The following is a 22,371-nucleotide window of genomic DNA, read 5'->3' on the forward strand; positions in this document are numbered from 1 at the left end:
GAGTCGAACCACAAAGACTTCTACCACCTTCATCTAATATAATTTATACGTGTGTTTTGCTGATCACAGTTTGCGGATATTTTGTCACTGCGGCGTCGTATGATTGTTGTAAGTGTGAATAGACCTCACGCTCCAGCTATGATGACATTAAATTTAATTTATTAACTAGATTATATCTATCCACGAGAGTATTGACCTTGTATTAGTGAAATCTGCATAATCCCACGTTAATGTAAATCAGGAGCTAGTTTTTTTTATATTTTGCTCAATTAAATCTAAATAATTGCTATTTTGGTATTCAAATAGTAATAGAAGATATTTATTTATATCCACGTATAAATATTTATACATTAACAAAATGATATTCTGAACGGATCATCTATTTATTAAATCTATGCGTTACAAAATATTTAAATGAAAATACAATATCATTCATAACAAATTTTATTCTCGTTTAGATTTCATGTTTCCAACCTTTAATCTATTCAAAACTAAGGAAACTAAACATTTGATACTAAAAACACTGATCATTAAAATTAATAATAGCACTGCATATGCGTCTAAACACAAGTATTGGTAAAGCGGTACTTCCGCTGAACGAGATTTGTATGTAAAGTTGTGTCTAGCTGCGAATTCTGTCCAGAAAATAGCGCTATCCATTGGCGAAACTGGTCGATCGCGCCACGCCTTGGATAGCAGCTTTACACGTGCTCTAAACCTGGAAATATAAATAACATAAATATAAAAGCTAGCGCTATCCATTGGTGGAAACACTTCGGTCGCGCCACGACTCGGATAGCAACTTCTCACGTGGTCTAAATCTGGAAATATTAATAATATTATAGCTAAGGCTGTTTATGAAATTGGTCATATGTTAGTATGGCCATCTTGTCGTGCTATCTTTAGGAAATTGTTCATACGTCAGTGAACCCATCGAATCGTAAATGAAGGAGGTTTGTGGTTTGATTCCGGTGAGTGCCTCCGAAATCCTCCGTTTCATCTGTTTCAGCATAGTAATAATAGCAGTGTTAAGCGCCGCTGTGTTCTGGTTTGAAGGGTGTGGTAAAGAAGACATATAAGAGGCATTCGACTTAGTCCTTAGAGGTAGCAGTAGTATTTTTCTAGGAAGAACATACTGTCTTCCAACGGGTGAACAATTTTTATTTCAAATCCATGAGAAATTATTTGACATTAAGGTATGTCCTTGTTCTATATAGGTTCCCTACTTTGTTTTTTCTAAACTTTCAATAAATGCAGATTATTCAGTGGGTGCACAAAAAAATGTGAGCCGTCACGGGACGCAGATGTGAAACATCGACATTATTTTGTAAAAGTAATATGCCGAAAAGAACATATTGTGATAGGAACTAAATATGTCATAATGATAAAATAAAATATTACGATCTTTTTCCAGATAACGATGACTATTTATTGAATTCGATTGCACATGGCGACGCGTCGCCACACCGTACACACTACTGCATATAGACTGTATATATATACCATCGTATAGCGTGGCGACGCGTCGCCACGGCATGCGTTGCCACGCCAGAAATCGGTTTTACGTGCGGCTATAGATGTTTCACATCAAAAACTTACTGTGGATCCAGTATAGTCTTTAATTTCTTCAGGATATTATCTTTCGTTAAGTCATTGAAGTCTATCTGGACACCTAAACCTGCTTCCTCAGCAGCCGCTGCATTCGATGGTTGATCTCCAAATATGGGCATACACAACAATGGTACCCCGTAGTGAATTGCTTCTGTAGCTCCCAGGAGCCCACAATGGGAGAAAAATGCCAATATTTTTGGATGCGCTAAAAATATTGTTCAATTAACATCTTATCATCATACAAGGGTTCCCGATGATCAAATTAATAATGTTTTAAGTTATTCTGTGTTTACTTTAATTTAGTAATATTGACATATAGTCCACTTGATGATATAATTATACTCACTAAAATATATGTATCTACTTTCAGAAGTGTTAATTAAGATGCGTGTGAAAATCATAGATTAGCAAAGATACTTCGCCGCCTTGAAATTGAATGAAGCCACAAACGGCTTATTAGTAAGATTGTTTTTTTAAATGACAAATAAAAACATTCTCAGAGAAAATTTACGAATAAATAAGTAATACTGCGTAATTTACATAATAAATAAATAATTATTTCAAATGTTTGAGGGACATTTTAGCACGGAGACGTGGCAAAACTTTTTTACGCAACTATTTCAATTCTAAAAACTGGGTACATTTTCTTGTTAGGAGTGAGTAATCTTTACCAATCTATGGTGAAAATTAAGAATTCGTTGAACTTAAGCGTGACAGGAACACACAATTGAATACAGATTTCAAATTCATCACAATACAACTATTTAAAATATCGCAAGAAAGTCTTATCTACGCATTATTTTTTCTGTCTGTGAGTAATGTAACAAATCCGTACGAAAATATATTACTTAACTTTAAAAGTTGACTTACCTAAAATATCATTTTGAGGTAACCATTTAGATACATATATATTCTTCGGGTTGCCAGGGAGAGTTTTACGCTCCCATTTAAATATAACTCGCTGTGGTAATTCTTGTACAGCTGCTATAATACTTTCTAGTTTAGTTTGAGGTAGTGTTGAAGTTCTCATATTACTGCCAAAACTGATATAAATTACACCATGTTCAGATTCGTCTATATATTTTTGGAAGTCCTGTTTTAAAATAGAAATGAAAGGAAATTTTAATTTTTTCTTGTTGAAAAACTTATTGTGGATCTGATATTGCATTATTATTTCTGACACTAATGAAACCAACTTCCATAGTTAATGTACACGAATAAAAAAATTAAAAAAATAACCAAGCAAGCGTGAAGGTAGTGTAACCGTGATTTCAACCTTGGATAAATTTTGTATTGAAGATTTCATTGTCTTTTCTTATGAATTAAGTAAATAGAACAGTAATAGTACATTACTCACATCAGGTAAGGGTTTCGGTTCCTTTATGTGATAACCACCAACTTCTTTTATATTCGATGGTAAAAGTGACGAACCTGATAGTATAAAGTTTTGGTATAAAAGTAAAAATTTAATGTTAGCTCCTAGTTCTTCCAAAGAAGGTACATCGTCGAAAAATTCCGCGACTATGCTCTGTTCTAACCTTTGAGTAATATATTTGTTGACGAAATAGAAGTGACTGTACCAATAAGCTCGTTGAAGTCTTTGGAAAAATGTTGGTTTGGTCCCTCCTTCCAGGAAATCGAAAAGGACATAAGATGGGTTGTATGGAACTCCTAATCTGTTGTAATGCCAAGGCAGCAACATGTGCGATGTTACGCCAACGACAGGTGCTCCTAACTTATACGCGAGGCCCAAAGCACAATCGCTGTCAAATTGTTCCACAATAATAACATCAAATTTCCGTTGCGTAATCCATAAATTTTGAACATTTTCATCAGTTAAGAGTATTCTGCAACCGTACGGACCACCCATGACATGAAATATACTCATAATAAAAAAGGTTTTAATTGCGGACCTCGTTATTGGTAGGTTAACTTCTGATACCGGGGCATTTTCAGATAAATCAATGACATGGTAATTGTCTCTTGGTTTCTTGTCGGCATAGTACGATATAACAGTTACATTGTGGCCTCTTTTAGCTAGTTCTTGCATAAACGGTTGAAATGCAAAGAAATGACTCCTGACCTGAGCTGGAAATACTCCTAATATATCTAAGGATTGCACGGAATTTAAACCTGCACATAATAACAGTGTTATAACTATTAACATGTTTTTCACATTCACTTTCTTCACTGCACAAACACATTTGAAATAAATATCACTAATTCACTAATACGTTATAAAATATTGTTATCTCACAGCTGATAGAGTATCAGTTCAGGTTACACAATTTTGTTATGATTTATAAATTATTCTATACTAAGTAGATATATTATATACTATCTTCCACAAACATCTTAACAGGCAACGCTTACAAGACTATAACTGGTTTGCGGCAAATTTCGCAAACTCTGTTTTTTTATAATGACATATCAAATAGTTCAAATAGTTACAACCTTGAATCATTGTATTATCATAATTTATGAGTGCCGTACTCGATCTACGTAGTTAGTGACCATTCAATAAACTTAATTATCGAATAACTTCGATCACTAATAAGAACTAGACACAATCCCATACAAAAATGAACTTAAAAAGTGGCGTCAAACGTGTTTATAAAATTCTAAGCGACAGAATCTAAAATTAATGCAAAATCAACCTTATCACTATTTTTTAACGGTGTTTTTCAAAAACTGCTTACCAAAAGCAATAAATTTTTACGACATAAGCTAGCTGTCATAAGGCCTTATTAGACCACCCAATTTTGAGGGACCCTAACCCTAACTAAGAGTGGTGTAATAAGACTTAGGGAGTTAGTGTCCCTATTTAGAGCGATCGGATCATCCCGATCTGCCTAGCTTCCTAACTAGGGTACACGCCCACCCTGGATGCAGGGCCCTTCATATCGGGTTGTGTAATAAGCGTTATAAGCTATCACTTTTACCGGTTTGTCACTTGGACAAGGAATTAGTGGAGCCGAACTGTCATTTTTTACACGGTTATTATAAATTTTTATTAGGTCGAAGTAATTAATTTTAATGAACATAATAATAATTTATCAATGAAAGTAATGTGAAGACACAATTTATTATAATGCAAATATAAGTTTAAAATGAAAATATAACCAAATACAAGTAATTTAATTAAAAAATCAACAAGCTGTTTACGCCGTTACCCAACGAAATATATTGCCGCCGACTAAAGAAATATGTAGTAAACCAACATTTATTTCAATTATTTTTACCCGACTGCCAAGGAAGGGTTATGTTTTGCGCGCGTATCTTGTATGTTTGTCTTTATTTATTTGATCGAATCTAACAAACGGCTGGATGAATGTCGACAAGTAAGGTGTCATTATATTCGTCTCAATGACCCGAGTGTAACAAAAAAAAAATAATTAAATTAAATAAAAAAATATAAAACAATAGCGTCTCCATTCAAGTTAGAACAGAGTCACCATGTTACCCGAACAAATCAAGTCAGGCAATGTCTATTTGGGTGCTTTTTTCGTCGCGGCATTTTTTTGTTGCTGATTGTGTATCTAGTTCTTATTAGTGATCGAAGTCGAATAATCAATAATCTAATCTGCATAATAATTACTGAATATAGGGTAAGGTTGCTCAAGTCGTACCCCCTTTTTTTTTTTTTTTTTGTTATCGAGGGGGAAACCTTCAAAAGGTACCCCGTGCCGTGGGAGCGACACAGGGTTATGTGGGATTCTTACCGCACTAAAACCCCCCCGGTGGCCGACCTCGGCGTTGCCAAGAGGACTCCGGGATCTCCAACGGAACGCAACCGGAGTCCTCTGAACGCGTTGCCCCTTCGGGCTCCGCCCAGGTGAGCTTCAGGACTCGCCACACCGTCTGGTATTTACGACGGTATGCGACCACACACACCGCCGTCCTTCCCGGAGTTGCTTGCCGGACGGCTCGACTTCCCAATCTGCTGCTTTGTAAAATGTTTTACCAAATTATCAGATGGTACTGTTATTGATAGCCATTAAACATTTTGTATTTATAAAATATAGATGGGACCAGTTTAGCGATAACTTGTAGCTTTCTATTGATCAAAATGATTGTATCAATTAAAACTAGATGGCACTAGTTTAGCAATCACTTACAATTTTTATAACTGCTTTGATCGAAATAAAATAATCCTACTCGACACTAGATGGCTCTAGAGTTAGATCCTTACAGTACTCGGAACGAAGTTCCGGTTTAAAATCAGCACTTTATAACTTATGTAATAATGTTTAAAAAAGTCTTATTTAATTATATGTATCAGCAAATATACAGTACTATTTATAATAATATTTACATTATTATTAAGAAGGTTTAATGATTATTTACCTCAAGTGATGTTTATGTATTTATGATTTATCATTATTTACTATATATGAGACATGATTTAAAATTAAAAAAAAAATATAATATTTAAAGTAATTTTAGTTTAGAGGTTGAGAAAGAAAAATAAATAAAAATAGAAACTAAAATGTGCAATGAGTATAATAGTTCATGGGTTGATTTGCATCAAATCTACGATTGGTCAAGGGAGTTCTCGTCACTGATTGGATAATGGTAATTCATAAATAAACTCTTTTATGCTATTAAAACACAAATAAAATTAATAACAATTTAAGAATCTTAGCTGTGATACTGGACTGTCAGTCAATTTAAATATAACTTATGCTTGATGCTGATTAGCTATACACAATTGATGTGTGTGTGTAAAATTCAGAGGATATAAAAAGGAAGGAAAATAAAAGGAAGCCACTTTTTGGACTTCCGCCGCACTTACGTAAGTTAATTACTTCTTAATATAATTTTATTGTGTTTGCGATCAATTGTTGTGTACTGACTATTAGGTATGTAATAATTAATATTTGTTATATTCCTCTGTCATTCAATTGTTTGTGATTATTTATTGTGTACTTGCTATTTTTTTAAACTAACTATTTAGTATTACTTATACTACTTTTTGGATTACGTTTTAGTAAGAATACTGGTCATTATTTCTAATTACCTTCCATTACTCTGTCATTGTAAATGTATAATAATATAATATTAAGATATTATGTCCTGTTTGTATTATGTCGTGTATTCATCATGCACATAAAGATATAATTTATTAGCCAAAAAAGGCATTGTACTTAGTTATCGTATAATAACATTGACACAGACACATCCACTACTTATGACATTATTATTATATACATTTTAATGCGAGTGACTTTATTGAGAAATATATATTAGATGTAGAAGCTTCTATTTTTTACTGTACTTATTTAAAAAATATTTTAATCAGTTTTTTTTATTTTATTAATGCTATCTGTTATTTTGTATGAAATTGTCACCTGTATCTATTACAAAATTCTCAGTTTGGTGTCGTCGGATAGAAGAATGTACCTAACCACAGAATAATAAGTACTAAAGTACCTAACTACAGGAAGGATGCCCCTGGAATGCCCCTTCTTTATAGAAACTCAGGTATTTTTTTTATCGCGCTTTTACTAGCTTGACCTGTATGTATGTAACGGAATATTTGAACTCGATTGTTACCCACTTGAACAATCCGATTAATTTAAAATTTTGAATACTCATCAAGAGCCGATGACAATACATGATTTTAATAATTTTGTCCAATTCTCAGGATTAACGATTTTGCTTGTACGATTTTAGCCTGGTTATTAGTTTTTAAACTATAATTATTCTTTAATTTTTTTTTCATAAACGACATAGCGACGTATAAATAAAAAAAAAATTCAAAAAATATTTTTATTCCTTTCATTTTAAGTATTTTAATGCAATTTTTGTTTCTTTGTAAAGAGAAAAACTAGTAGAAAATTTACTAAATAAAAACTATTGTAAATTATAAGCACCATTATTGCTAAAATATCTAAACATAGGTATTCGTAAAACGGAACGTCAGCCGACCTCGATCTTAAAGTCACATTAGGGTAATTAGCTGCGAACTCTGTCCAAAAGATGGCATTGTCCATGGGGGATATGGGCCGGTCGTGCCATGATTTTGATAAGATCTTCACGTTTTCTCTAAAACTAATAAAAACAATTATAACCACCTAATTGGTACAATTATCCACGATGTACGCATCATGGCCTACTTATGTACCTGCAATCACCTTAATACCAGATAAATATGTAGGCAATTGGGTTGGGTATTTGTGTATTTAAGTACCTATATGAGGAGTTCTGACTCCAGATTATGGCCTAAATCCGCGTTTCCCAACCTGTGGTCCGCGGACCCCTGGGTGTCCGCGAACCACACCATATGTATGGGGGTCCGCGGTGTCATCTCTGGACCATACATAAATCGCTCATTAAATGCAAAAGGGCCGCAAAACGAAAAATCAGCAAACCAGTTTTATTAGAAAAATGTGATCGCAGCACACAGTATTTTAAAATATTAAAAAAGATGCATCCAATGATGTATAACACTATTATTAATCTAGAAAGGGAAAAATATATAAATTGGTTTTTCAAATTTTGTTTTGGCTCTCCTGTAAAAAAATGATAATTGAGATTGCATTTTTTTCGGTGTTTATTTTATTAAGGGGGTCCGTGAAAACTGCTTAATTTCCTAAGGGTCCGTGGACTGAAAAAGGCTGGGAAACGCTGGCCTAAACTATCATCATTATGAATAGAGTCCTTTGCCCAGATTTGGATCAATAATGTGTTAATGATGACGATCAATAGTATTCCGCAACCGCCTAATTCGGAGAATTTGGTACTTTGATTATTTAATTTATCGAATCCATCCGTGAAAATTCGGAAAAAATAAATAAACTTACTTAGGCTGGAGAATAATGCTGAACTTATTTAAAAGTTTATCTTTGGTTACTTCGGACATTTGTATTTGAACTCCAAGCCCACTTTTTTCCACTGCAGCAGCAACGCTGGGCTGGTCGGCAATAAAAGGCATTCCCAATACTGGTACTCCATGATGAATTGCTTCTGTTATCCCCAAATTACCACAATGTGAGAAAAATGCAACGACATTTGGGTGAGCTGCAAAAAAAGAAATATTCAATATAAAAATATTACGGCATCTGAGTCACATTTTATTTTAATTTTCACTGATTTTTAATTATTAAAAACATTCAACGAAGAAATGCTTATATTCACCTAGAAGGTCATTCTGCGGAATCCACTTAGCAAAATAAAAATCGCTATCTTTTGTTGGAATATCTCCATTCCATTTCCATATAATCCTTTGAGGAAGACTTGATAGTACACTTATAATAGATTCCAACGTTTTCGCAGGTAGCGTGTTTGTATTTAGATTCGTACCAAAACTGACGTAAATCACTCCGTGTTCAGATTCCTCTATAAATTTTCTTAACTCCTTTAAATAATAAATTATAATAACTATTCTCAAATAAACATGATTACTCTTCATACACGTTTTGTAATTAAAAGTTTTTTACCTCAGGTAAAGGTTTTGGATTGGTGACATGAAAACCTCCCACTTCTATCACATTTGCTGGCAAAAGACTCGAACCGCTTAAAACAGTGTATTGATATAATAATAATATTTTTATATTACGAGCTAGTTCTTCTAAAGGAGGAAGGTCGTCAAAATATTGCGCTAACGTGTATTCGTCGAACTTTTGTGAAATAAAACGGACAAAAGGTGTCATGATTTTAAAAAATATTCTTTCAAATCTTTGCAAAATATTTGGATATGTTCCGCCCTCTAAGCCCAGAAATGATGTATACGAAGGATTCTGTGGGATACCAAACCTATCGTAGTGATGAGGCATCAATGAAGTTGTTGAAATGCCTACAACTGGAGCACCTATCTTGTAAGCTAGTCCTAACGGACAATCGGTATTGAATTGCTCGACCACTACTACGTCGAATTTGGTTTGAGATTTCCAAAGATCTTGTACATGTTTACTTTCTAATAGTTCTTTACAATTATCGTAACCAATTGTGAGTACAAGTTTAAACACATTTAATCTTAATATATAGGTAGGTTCAAACATAGGAAACGACAACCCAGATTCCTTTTTCCGTTTGTCGTGGTACAGTTGTATATCATGGTAATTTTCCATTGGAGTCTTCCGTGGAAATGGTGATATGACCGTCACATTATGTCCTCTTCGAGCTAATTCTTGGAGATAATGTGTGAAAACTAAAAAGTGAGTTTCCCCTTCATACGGGAACACTGCAAGTATATTGAAACATTTCACTTCTTTATAACAAACACTTGTAATAATAGTTAAGATTATAAATAACGACACTTTCATTCTGTAACGATAGACGCGGGTGCCAACTGAACAAGTACTAATACACGGTCTTTGATATCTCAATACCTACTGTTTTTGACTGAGACGCGTGACCACAATTGCAGGCATTGCGGAGACACATTTATAATGTTTGATTTTTTTTCATGAATATAAATTGTATTTAATTAAATAGGAAATTATTGGGTTATTGACTGGAAACCTGATGACGGTGATGATTATGTCACTGCTGTTTATGGATTTTTATTTATTGACTCCAAATAGAATAGAAGTAGATACTACCTTAAGTGTTTGAACATCATAAATAATAAGCCAATATATCTTCATAAAATTAAAATATCTATAATTTAATAAAAAAAATAGCTACATGCAATTAAAGTTATAGTCGAATATCGACTTTATTTAGTTTTTTTAATTTATGAAAGAGCTTTATGGAAGTTTTTTTATATAACATAGGTGTAGCAGACGAGCATGCATGCTACTGCCGTCCGTGGTCATCTGCAATTTACCCCAGACAAGATAAGATTCCTACTTGACATCGGCCAAAGAGTCGCCGCTACCTCTGAGGATTACCTTGAAACGCCCCTTCAAACCAGAACACACACACACACTGTAATTAGGCAGAATAGGTGTCGCCGGAGTCGAACCTCAGGGTTCTACCATCTTATATAAATATTAAACTAGTCATCAGAAAATTTGGTCACAATATATTTTTTGTGTATCATTGTATGCAAGTGTTCATTTAAAAGATAATTTATTCTTTTAAATCATAATTCATTCAAGTACTTATAGTTTTTATTATTACGGTATTTTTGTATTCGCTTAGCTGCTATAACCAGGGAGGGAAGGAAAAATGGTTTCTGGTTGGTCCAAAAATCGCGCAATATATTTCAGCCAATAATATTCGTAAGTCAGTATGGATTTTAATCGGTCTTCTCTAAAATCATGGCTACTTTTTGCTGGATTAGTCGTGAAGGTTATTTTAAGATAGTCGGTCATTGCATTGCTTATGCATTTTATTGTGAAGGTTACTTAAATCATTGGCCAAATACGAGTCCAACTCATTTTTTTTTCAGAAATTACGCAAATTTAAAGTGTCCATATATTAGCGTTAATATTTAAATCTCAATACCTATTGTTTTTGATTTGACTGAGACGCGTGACCACAATTGCAGGCATTGTCGGAGACATATTTATAATATTTAATTTTTTTCATGAATATAAATTGTATTTAATTGGGCTAGGAAATTATTTGGTTATTGACTGGATACCAATGATGATGTCACTGCTGTTTATGGATTTTTATTTATTGACTCCAAATAGAATAGAAGTAGGTACTACCTTAAGTGTTTGAACATCATAAATAATAAGCCAATATATCTTCATAAAATTAAAATATCTATAATTTAATAAAAAAAATAGCTACATGCAATTAAAGTTATAGTCGAATATCGACTTTATTTAGTTTTTTTAATTTATGAAAGAACTTTATGGAAGTTTTTTTTTATATAACATAGGTGTAGCAGACGAGCATGCATGCTCCTGCCGTCCGTGGTCATCTGCAATTTACCCCAGACAAGATAAGATTCCTACTTGACATCGGCCAAAGAGTCGCCGCTACCTCTGAGGATTACCTTGAAACGCCCCTTCAAACCAGAACACACACACACACACACACACACACTGTAATTAGGCAGAATAGGTGTCGCCGGAGTCGAACCACAGGGTTCTACCATCTTATATAAATATTAAACTAGTCATCAGAAAATTTGGTCACAATATATTTTTTGTGCATCATTGTATGCAAGTGCTCATTTAAAAGATAATTTATTCTTTTAAATCATAATTTATTCAAGTACTTATAGTTTTTATTATTACGGTATTTTTGTATTCAGTTAGCTGCTATAACCAGGGAGGGAAGGAAAAATGGTTTCTGGTTGGCCCAAAAATCGCGCAATATATTTCAGCCAATAATATTCGTAAGTCAGTATGGATTTTAATCGGTCTTCTCTAAAATCATGGCTACTTTTTGCTGGATTAGTCGTGAAGGTTATTTTAAGATAGTCGGTCATTGCATTGCTTATGCATTTTATTGTGAAGGTTACTTAAATCATTGGCCAAATACGAGTCCAACTCAATTTTTTTTTCAGAAATTACGCAAATTTAAAGTGTCCATATATTAGCGTTAATATTTAAATCGTTAAAAAGACAGTTCTATAGATGAATCGATAAGAATGAAGAAAGTTGCTTAATTTTTATATCTACTTATTTCACCACGATGTCAGCGCCGCTGGTAGATGGCGCTGTTAGCATTTGAACTTGAACAGGAAAAGATTGTGTCAAAATTACTATTTTATAATGTCCAGCTTTCTTAAATTTTAATATATTAAATTTTAAGAAAGCTGGACAAATAGTTTTCTAGTTATAGTTTAATTTTAATTGTATAAGGCGTTACTTTGCGGAAATCCATGCTATTAATTTAAGATTAAAACTACATCGCGACAATCCGCTACATATATCTTTGATGGTATATATTTTAAACCATGCAGTATGTACCACCCTAGCTCCCTCAAAGGATGCGTGCAGATGCAAAAAATTAACACGTGTTTCACTCCAAAACGGAGCATCATCAGGGTATCATGCATATTTGTAGCGGATTGTTGCGAAGTAGTTTTAATCTTAACTTAATAAATTAATTTTATTGAGAAACCCTAAAAAGGTCTACAAGTTCTGAAGTACTCTTGCAGCGATGTAGCGCTCCCGCATTTTGATTTGAATTGGATGGTAAAGTTGATAATTAATTCTCAATATATAATTCGCTATATTTCCTAGTTTAGAATAATATTAAATAAAAACAGCTGAAATATTTTACTTAGGTAATTTTATTTCCAAATAAGTACCTGCCTTTATCTTATATATAAAATTCTCGTGTCACAATGTTAGTTACCGTACTCCTCCGAAACGGCTTTACCGATTTTCACCAAATTTAATATGCGTATTCAGTAGGCGTAGTAGGAGAATCGGCTACTATCTATTTTTCATACCCCTAAGTGATAAGGGTATTTCACCCTTAACATTTTTTTATTCAACGTTTGCCGGGCTAGCTAGTAACTTATAACATTGAAGTATCTTTTTCTATAAAATATGTCATTGTTTCGTTTAATATTTACTGTCAAAATACTGATGCCGCATTCGCACGCTTGGCGCTTGCTGCATACCCCAAACCTCTACAAACGTTTGGGTTGATCAAAACCTATGCTACATGTGCCTGCAAATCTATACGAACAAGTGAAACGCTCTATATCTATACACATATTTGAATTTGTGACCGTTTGGCAAGCGTGCGTACGCGGCAAGATAGTTACATGTCTTGATAATCATTTTGACAAAATTTCGGTCTGCGATGCAATGATTGCTAATTTTTCGTCTACAACAATTGCAATATTGTGAACATATATTTGAGTATCTCAGCACCAAACAAAGCGTTAATGTTTAATCCGTTTTACGCTCGTAACATACACGACATGATACACGACACACTTCTTAATATTTACGTATATAAATATACTTGTAGTGATAATTTTAACAGTTTATTATCACTCGAATTTCACCCTCTTTGACCTTCTCTCTTCAACAGCCGTAGTCTCCACTGTTTCAGTTGGACAACAACAACAGCAGCATACACTGAATATCTTGTACACAACATAGCTTAATATATAAAGGACCAGCCCTATAAAGGCGAGTACATCTAGTTGCAGCTGCTGGTATAAGGGTGCGTTCACAGACGCCGCTTGCAGGTTGGGAGTGCCTCGATACCGAGCAACATACTCCGTCCAGTATATAGCTGTTTCCATGGGCGACATTGGTCGGTCATGCCACATGCGGGATACGAGCTTCGCCCGTGATTGCCATCTGAAAATTAAAAATTAAAATATTTTTATAAATATTATGGATTTTTTTCATTATTTTAGTTTAACATTTTATTTTTAATAAAAGCGGAGATACGTAGTAAAGGTTGAATAAGGTTAATATGATTTTGTTGCTAGGTTTGATGAGTATCATGAAAAAAAAATATAACGTATTCTTGTTCATAAATAAATTATGTGTAGGTAGTGCAAATAGAAAAAAACATTATAAAATAATTGTTGAAATGAAAGTGCTAAGCAAAATCAATGTTTATGTATAAAGGTTCCACCGAGATTTGAACTCGGATCGCTGGATTCAAAGTCCAGAGTGCTAACCATTACACCATGGAACCGACGAGGGAGCTCTATGAATTTTGTCTAGAGTTACAAGATGGTCAAGAAAGAATAAAGAAAATGTCATTGACATTAGTTATTCTTTATATAAGAGTACCTAAGACGTAAGGGTTAAAATAAATATATATGATACGACGTGGCCTCGTGACACATAGAGATGTCGCGAGGCTATATGTATGATGTCGTATGATACGAGTATGATCATATTATGATTAAAGTTTTATAAATTGAATACAAAAGTATCCTTTTAAGATCACGAGTATCAAACTTTTATAATATTATTGCCGCTTTTATCAATTAATTTAGATGATTATATTATAATGATTTTATATTACAATATCATCATGTAATTATACAGACACGACACGAGAAACGACATCGTCGCGCGACACGTCTATCGAATGCATATGTTTCAGCCCTAAATACGTAGAAGCCTTGACATTCGTGAAAAAAAAAAATAAAACATTATATTGTGGTCTATAGTCTGATTCATAATTAGGTGTCCAAAATGTAAACAAAGAAATGTCACTGTCAAAATTAACAAGAAACAAAAACTTTAACAAACTCAACAAAAAACTAAAATTTAACAAATACACAAAATTTAAGAAACGCGTTATGTAAACGAGAAAACATTAGAGTTCGATCACAATCACGAAAATGAATAATATCAGTTACGAAACTTAAAAATGACAGCACAAGAAATGTCTTGAATACCGATAGTGTTACCATAATCACATTTTAATTTTCTACCATAAACTTTGTTTTTCTTATTATTACTGTAAGGAACGAAATTGAGGTTATATAAATATTAGAAAATGTGAATTAATCTTAATTTATTTAGATTATTATTTTATTATTGTTGTATTACTTTAATATCGACAAAAATAAAAACTACCATTTCTAACGTATTTTCTTGATAGGTCAACACCTTTGTTTACATTTTGGACACCTAATTATGAATCAGAGTATAGTATATCATACTTACTCAGGATCTAAAACTTCGTTGATTGCGTCCAGAAGAATATCTTTTCTCAGATCTTGGTACGGTACGATAGTGGCAACACCCGCGTCAACCAGGACTGCTGCATTTCCATATTGGTCTCCGAACAAAGGAATTGCTATTACAGGGATCCCGGAATCCAGGGCTTCTATGGTGCTCAGTATTCCAGTATGGGAGATGAATACTTTGACGTTGTCGTGTCCTGAAAATGTTAGCGAAGTTTAAATATTAAATAAAAACTATAGTCATTTGTTAAATTTAGTCTTGATTTCACGCCTAAATTAAATTCTAGGTTCTAAAAACTGTCATCATAAAAAATGCCGATTTTTTGCAGTATGGCCTATATTATGTTTGCCTTAATAAGTCGGCAAAGTCCTAGTTTATAATTTGTGACTGTATTTTAAAAATTAGGTTTTGTAACTTCAAATCCTAAGGGACCTTGTTACGAATGAAAAATGAACCGTTATTTTCTCCAAAAATTCGTTTAAATATCTCTAGAAGTATAAAGTTCGTATTTTTTTCCACAGAGACCTTTGAGCGGGATAAAAAGTATTTTTGTCTGTGTGCAAAATTTCATACAAATCCATGCATTCGTTTTTCGTGGTGGTTAAAAATATTCAATTCATATTTATAATATTAAAATACGATTCTATATTATGGTTGTGTTAGAAACGTACAATTAATTGAAATTCTAAATACTTGCTTTTATTCATCTGTTACCTGACGATTATCCACACGCAGAGGTAATTAAAGTATTTAAAGCAAAAAGTTATACTTGAACAATTCTCATAATTATTTCTACATGCTCAAATACATATTAGGTATTCCAAGTATATTTTCAGTACATTCTGCGATTCTTAAAATTGGGAGAATGTAAGTATTGATAAATAATATCCCATGTTTTGATGGTGAACGATTTTTTTTGAGAAAACGTATATATGCTAGTTCTCTAAAAATACCTATATCCCAAATGTTTGTAAAGTGTACCAATCCGCATTTGGCCAGGCTGGTGAATTGTGACCTTTCTCATTTTTGTATACGTATCATTCATATTTAATATACTTTCTTGTACAATATCAAGGTCATGAGCATTAGTAGATTCAGTTGTTTTTAAAGGGCGAAAATCTCGAACAGCGAAAATTGAGCGCGACATAATCAGTATTAAAAAGTTCCTATTAGAATTTCATACTCACTCAAGATATCGTATTGCGGTAGCCATCTCATGGTCATAACATTTCTTGGCAGGTTATCTATATTGCCGCCATCCCATTTCCACAGGATTCTAAGTGGCAGTTTACTAAATGTCGATAGCAGTTCCTTTAATTTGTCCCCGGGCAGCGTTGAGTCTTTAACGTTGGACCCTAAGTTCATGTATATTACGCCGTGTTCTGCTTCGTTTATAAATCTCTCGATTTCCTGGAATTCAACAATCATAAAATTATTAATGATATCGAAAAGGTATTGGTACGCACGGCGGAGAGCGGCGTAATCAATGCCAACCGATTTTTGTTCACCAACGGTGTATTCAATTTTAAAGTCAATGCCATTTTTTTGATGTGAAACATCTATAGCCGCACGTAAAACCGATTTCTGGCGTGACGACGCATGCCGCATATATATACAGTCTATATGCAGTAGTGTGTACGGTGTGGCGACGCGTTGCCATGCGCAAAAATCATAATATTTTATTTTATCATTATGACATATTTAGTTCCTATCACAATATGTTCTTTTCTGCATATTACTTTTACAAAATAATGTCGATGTTTCACATCTGCCAGGCGTCCCGTGACGGCTCACATTGTTTTTTTATCGTTACATACATATAAAACTTTATCCACAACATTTTAATTTCCTCCATTTTCAATCACCTAAGTGAATTAAATAAACCACGGATGTTCTTAAATTTATAAAATTGTAATGTCTTTCTAACTTAAGTAGAAGTAAGTTTTATTTTGTTTAAGATCTTTGTCAAGTAAAATTAACCGTTTCCGCTAGTGGTACTGGCCTTTTAATATTTTTAGAGTAATCGAGAATATGTAAAACATATCTTGATCTTTTTTAAATCGTTTAAGCTTAGTACTACGCAATATAAGGCAATAGAAAACTCGTTTGTAGAGGGTTTGTGTATTGATTTTGCAAGCTCATTTCACGGCAAAGCGCTTATACGAACTGATAAGAAAATATTATGATGTTATCAAAGTGGATCACGGCCTATATGGATATTAGATTTTAATCAATAATTTGAAAGGAAATGGTATCACAATTAAGCTTATTACAATTCAGTTATTTATTTGTACACAGCTCGCAAAGTATAACTTATATTCATTACAAACGAAAATATTTTTTAATGAAGGGAATCATAATATGATTGAGTAACAGTAGAATTCAAATGATAAACAGATTATAGGAAAACCTGTAGGTTTGAACAACAATAACAAATGCACATACATACATACACACACACACACACACACACATGTAGACACAACTGGTACCTTGTTCATAGATACATGGCAAGTAACCGTGACTTTCCATCACTTAACGTTTCTCTAGTAAAAGAGAAATGTGGAAATCTTTACACACGGACAATGACCCTTCTCAGACATTCGACATGTCATACGAAGATTTACACAACTATTACTATCCACGCATATTTGACACACATTGTAAAGTTTAGACATTTAGTAGTAATGTGCGTAAGAATAAAAAATAAAAATATAATTTCTCTAACACCGAAAAAAATGCAATTAATAAGTATGTATTTGTAATAAACTTATTGGTCACTAATGAACTGCTAAGGGAAAGGAGTAGGTACTCGTATTAAGAGTCAACATTAATTAGTTAGGTATTTTTTTGGAACATGATCTGAGACTACTAAAATAATCTTCTATTTTTCAACTGCCCACGTAATGTCTGTAGTATGTAGATTATAACAAACCTTGACAAGACTTATTTTGTAAGCTGTTTATGATAGTGAATACGAATCTTGCAGCTTATATTCAGAAGGTTTCGAATTTGTATTAGTTTTTGAGTAAATAATGGAATTTGCTAAATTGTCACAAGTTTATAATATAACTCAATATACAGCGACTTAAAATACTAAATAAATATTGCAGCCAAATATTTAATTTTCGGATGATATCGTTCTCCAAATATACCTACTTAAAATGTTAATTTATTCGTGAATCCATTGTAGTCTTTTTCAGTTGTCTACTAATTTAAGTGTTGATATTCACTTGTATGTGGTTCTGTTTGCATGACTTTAAACAATACAGGTAATAAGGTGTATCCAACACCTTATTACCATACAATGTGTTAGTGCTGTCCATATTTTGTTAATTGTGTTAAATTAAGTTACAATTGTCCAAAACATAGCTTTTCTTACCGTAGGAATAATTTTTGGTGGACGTATGTGTATCCCGCCTATGTCTACAACATTGTCCGGTCTGGCAACACCTCCGAATACTGATTGGTGTGTGTTTACAAACACCAGGCTTGCGTTCGATGCGATGCTTTCTAAAGAAGGTAGGTTATCACCTAAATACTTGTAAAGATAAACGTGATCCGTTACTTGTGAACCGATGTAGTATACCCAATTTGTGACATGATAAATGATGTAACTCTTCAATCTTTCAAAGTACCACGGCTGTTTCCCGTAAGGCAAAAGAGACTGAGGAACGAATGCGGAATTGAAATTGATTCCCAGTCTATTGTAATGCCACGGGTGAGTGGGCTGGGGATTGAAAGCAATGTACGGCGCACTCAAATTTGCCGCCAATGCAAGCGCACAGTCACTATTGTACGATTCCACTAGAATAACATCGAAATGAGGTTGAGTCCTTATCATGTGAAGCACTTGATGATTATTCATTAGAGTCTTGCAATCGTCGTTTCCAGATTTAGTCGATACTAGCGTCTCGAACGGCACTCGCGAAACTTCATTCACGATCACTGAATCGAATGACAGACCTTTGTACACTTGTGTGTCACTCAACAATACGTCTTTGTAGGTGGCGGGCGCGTCCGGCAATTGGAAATGGCTAATGAGAGTCACGTCATGGCTTCGATTCGCCAGCTCCCGGAAGAAGCCGCGGTACGTGAGGTAGTTGTTCCGGTCTAGGGACGGGAATATCCCAAGTATTCTGTAGCTGCTACTGGCGATAATTTGCGCGACAAGGTAAACGATAAACGCGATATTTTTTGCCATTTTCGATGTAAAACGTGCGAGTTGGTGCACCGCTGCGTGGTTACTAGGTCGTGGATAGTTTGATGTAAGCGTACGTATAGAACTAATAATAGGTAGATGTTATGAGGTAATCGTTCCGCTGACGCGGTGGCCGTGTCGTAAGACCCAGAAATATTCGGTGACTCCGCGATGTCATTGAACGTGACCTCGATTCGCATGGAAAGCGTGCGTCGGTGCCCGCTGGACGGCGTGTACTGAACTGTATTTTGGCATGGAGAAAGTATGGATAATTAGCCTACTGAGTAAATAACTGATAATATGCTATTTAAACAAATAGTCAATTAATTAAAGTGTGGGAATACGATTTATGTCTTATTGTACATTGATAAGAATGTAAATATTTATAAGTCAGTAAACACAGTTGATATTTATACCTACTTATTCTTAATTAAGTATTATATTTAAATTCATTGAAAAACCATAAGCATAGAGTAAAGTAGGTAACCTTCAAAATTATTTTTGAAGTCAAATCTTTATCACTTCAGTCAGTAGATTCAGTTAAATTAAATTAAATATATGGACACGGGCCTTAATCTAAATGATAAGAATTAGTGATTTGACACAGTTATCGATCTATGCAGTGGCGTAAACACATACCTGCCTTATTTGCGCCACTTCACGTAAACGGGAACCGTTAGCTACTTGGTTAGGTACGAAGTGATGTTACTCGTATTTTTTAGTTAGGTATGCACAAGGTATGCATTGTTATCTTAAATTGCGACAATGTCACATGGTTTAATATAAAATTAAGTAATCTTTTTTGTTGATAAATACATCTTTACTTTTTGTCTTGCCAAATGTCTACCATTTTAACGATTTTTTTTATAATATAGGAGTAGCAGACGAACATGCAGTTCACCTGATGGTAAGTGGCTACTGCCGCCCATGGACATATGTAAGCAACTCCAATAAGATTAGATATTCCTACCTGAGGTCGGCCACAGATGCGCCGCTACCCCTGAGGACTAAGCTGGAACGCCTCGGAAAAGTAGGTATGTCTCCCTTACCCTTTAAACCAGAACACAGCAGCGCTTAACGCTGCTGTTATGAGGCAGAAATAGGTGTGGTGCTAGTGCCGCTGGAGTCGAGCCACAAAAGGGTTCTACCATCTTGAGAATGCCGATCGACCATTCTAGTCGGCATGAGTGGCATCCCTTCATTGAACGGGTTCAAGTAGAATTCCTTGATGATTGAACTGTCGTGTGCTTAATTCTTAACGAATAGATAATGGAAACAATGTAGTTTTTGTTATGTTACGTAAATTTATAATATACATTTTATTATTTATGCCTTACACACCTATTTCTGCCTAATAACAACAGTGTTAGGCGCTGCTGTGTTCCGTTTTGAAGGGTGTGGTAAGGGAGACATACTTTTCGAAGGCGTTCCAGCTCAGTCCTCAGGGGTAGCGGCGCATCTGTTGCCGACCTCAGGTAGGAATTTGTGGTCCTATCCGGGGTCGATTACAGATGTCCATGGGCGGCAGTAGCAACTTACCATCAGGTGGACTGCATGCTCGTCTGCTACTCCTATATTATAAAAAAATATATAATTATTAAGTAGGTACATATCTATATTTAACAGGATGATGTTAATTATTATCATGTAGGTAATTATTATATTTAAAGAGGTATTATTATCACAATGTATCGTGAGTACAAAGTCCATGAGTACGAATAGGTATACCTATGTTAATAGCATTAACACATCCAGACTGATAATTCGAGCTATAAAGCAAATTGCACCTTGTGGAAAATTCAAAAGGGTTATAATTGTGTTTAGGGTAGTGTCGGATTGTTTTGTATGGCTGTAGAATGCTATTCTCGAGCGACCAGCGCGACGGCTTCGAACAATACCAACTACACACATACAAAATTATATTACACGAAGCTTCCTAATGTCGCGCTTTGTTTTGATTTGGTACATACAAAATCATCTTGAATTTATTACTGTCGCACTATTGGATAAGGCTCTGCATCTATACATGTGTGTCAACTGTACTGTGTTATCTGTACAGCCATTTGGTAGATTTGATGAATATTTGAGAAAAAATGTGAAAGGTGTGGTTCAGGCGGCGATACCAACGCCACATCCATTTCTAGCGTGAAGTAGTTGGTCTTTTTTTTTTTATTATTATAAGGGTAGCAGACGAGCATGCAATCCACCTGATGCTAAGTGGCTACTGCCGCCCATGGACATCTGTAATCAACCCCAGATAGGATTAGATATTCCTACCTGAGGTCGGCCACAGATGCGCCGCTACCCCTGAGGATTAAGCTGGCACGCTGTTATAAGGTAGAAATAGGTATTTTGGTGGAAGTGTTACGTACGAGGCGACCATACTAGACCATATCAGGCGTAGCAGTGGTAACTCATCTATGATCGGCTTAAAAAGGTGGATCACTTGAACTATGACGGAACTGTTAATATTGTGGGTTACCTCGTAACGTTTTCTTTCATCTTTTGTTATCCACATTAACGTAACCACATCCCAACTTTAAGAATATTTACGAGATTAGATAACTACTCAAAATACAGTAAACTATACTAATAAAACGTCTATTGTGACAAACATAACTTCCCATTCTGTATTGTACGATTATTTACAAAAATAATGTCTTTTTTTCCGTCGAAGGATCAATTACAGGAAATTGAAGATCGTAGGTATTACGAAAAAAATGTTATATTTTGATGTGCTGAAGGAAAATGTGTGCAGAGACCCTGAAAAAGATCTCAAAGAAGACCGCAACCGAATGCTCTATTATATTCGCATTTGTAAGAGGCATTAGGTAGCTGGAGCCCTCTACAATATAAAAATGTAATTACAAGTGGGAACTTGGAGGCACTTAAATATAGATTTACCCTTTGAAGAGCGATTTGATGGAGGCGAGGTGTGAGATCCATCATATCTCGATTGTGCCCTCTCTCAATTATTCCCCTCCTCGCAACTGATAACTTCATTCATTTTTCAAGTTGTCTGACGCATAT

At 34.3% G+C, this 22,371-nt stretch overlaps 3 protein-coding genes and 1 non-coding gene across 4 annotated transcripts; all 4 read right to left on the reverse strand.

The window, feature by feature from the left end:
- Positions 1 to 428: 428 nt before the first annotated feature.
- Positions 429 to 4,182, reverse strand: LOC140743922 (UDP-glucosyltransferase 2-like). The gene is made up of 4 exons (XM_073075409.1): positions 2,969 to 4,182; positions 2,482 to 2,704; positions 1,600 to 1,816; positions 429 to 718 (listed from the first exon to the last, which is right to left on the reverse strand). Exons 1-4 carry the CDS (start codon positions 3,776 to 3,778, stop codon positions 445 to 447), a joined length of 1,524 nt encoding a protein of 507 aa, XP_072931510.1. The 5' UTR covers positions 3,779 to 4,182; the 3' UTR covers positions 429 to 444.
- A 3,183-nt stretch (positions 4,183 to 7,365) lies between these two features.
- On the reverse strand, positions 7,366 to 9,904 carry LOC140743938 (UDP-glycosyltransferase UGT5-like). Its single transcript, XM_073075410.1, has 4 exons — positions 9,054 to 9,904; positions 8,752 to 8,971; positions 8,418 to 8,634; positions 7,366 to 7,665 (listed from the first exon to the last, which is right to left on the reverse strand). The coding sequence occupies exons 1-4, from the start codon at positions 9,876 to 9,878 to the stop codon at positions 7,407 to 7,409; spliced, it is 1,521 nt and encodes a 506-aa protein (XP_072931511.1). The 5' UTR covers positions 9,879 to 9,904; the 3' UTR covers positions 7,366 to 7,406.
- Positions 9,905 to 12,739: 2,835 nt separating this feature from the next.
- On the reverse strand, positions 12,740 to 19,582 carry UGT44A1 (UDP-glycosyltransferase UGT44A1). The gene is made up of 4 exons (XM_073075411.1): positions 18,523 to 19,582; positions 16,328 to 16,550; positions 15,120 to 15,336; positions 12,740 to 13,787 (listed from the first exon to the last, which is right to left on the reverse strand). The coding sequence occupies exons 1-4, from the start codon at positions 19,342 to 19,344 to the stop codon at positions 13,472 to 13,474; spliced, it is 1,578 nt and encodes a 525-aa protein (XP_072931512.1). The 5' UTR covers positions 19,345 to 19,582; the 3' UTR covers positions 12,740 to 13,471.
- On the reverse strand, positions 14,062 to 14,133 carry TRNAQ-UUG (transfer RNA glutamine (anticodon UUG)). The gene has a single exon. It is a non-coding gene; the product is annotated as a tRNA-Gln (tRNA).
- Positions 19,583 to 22,371: the final 2,789 nt, after the last annotated feature.

This window comes from Epargyreus clarus, unplaced genomic scaffold (assembly GCF_041222505.1).
Source record: "Epargyreus clarus isolate Ecla_fem2 unplaced genomic scaffold, WU_Ecla_fem_2.2 ptg000001l, whole genome shotgun sequence".
Taxonomy (NCBI): domain Eukaryota; kingdom Metazoa; phylum Arthropoda; class Insecta; order Lepidoptera; family Hesperiidae; genus Epargyreus; species Epargyreus clarus.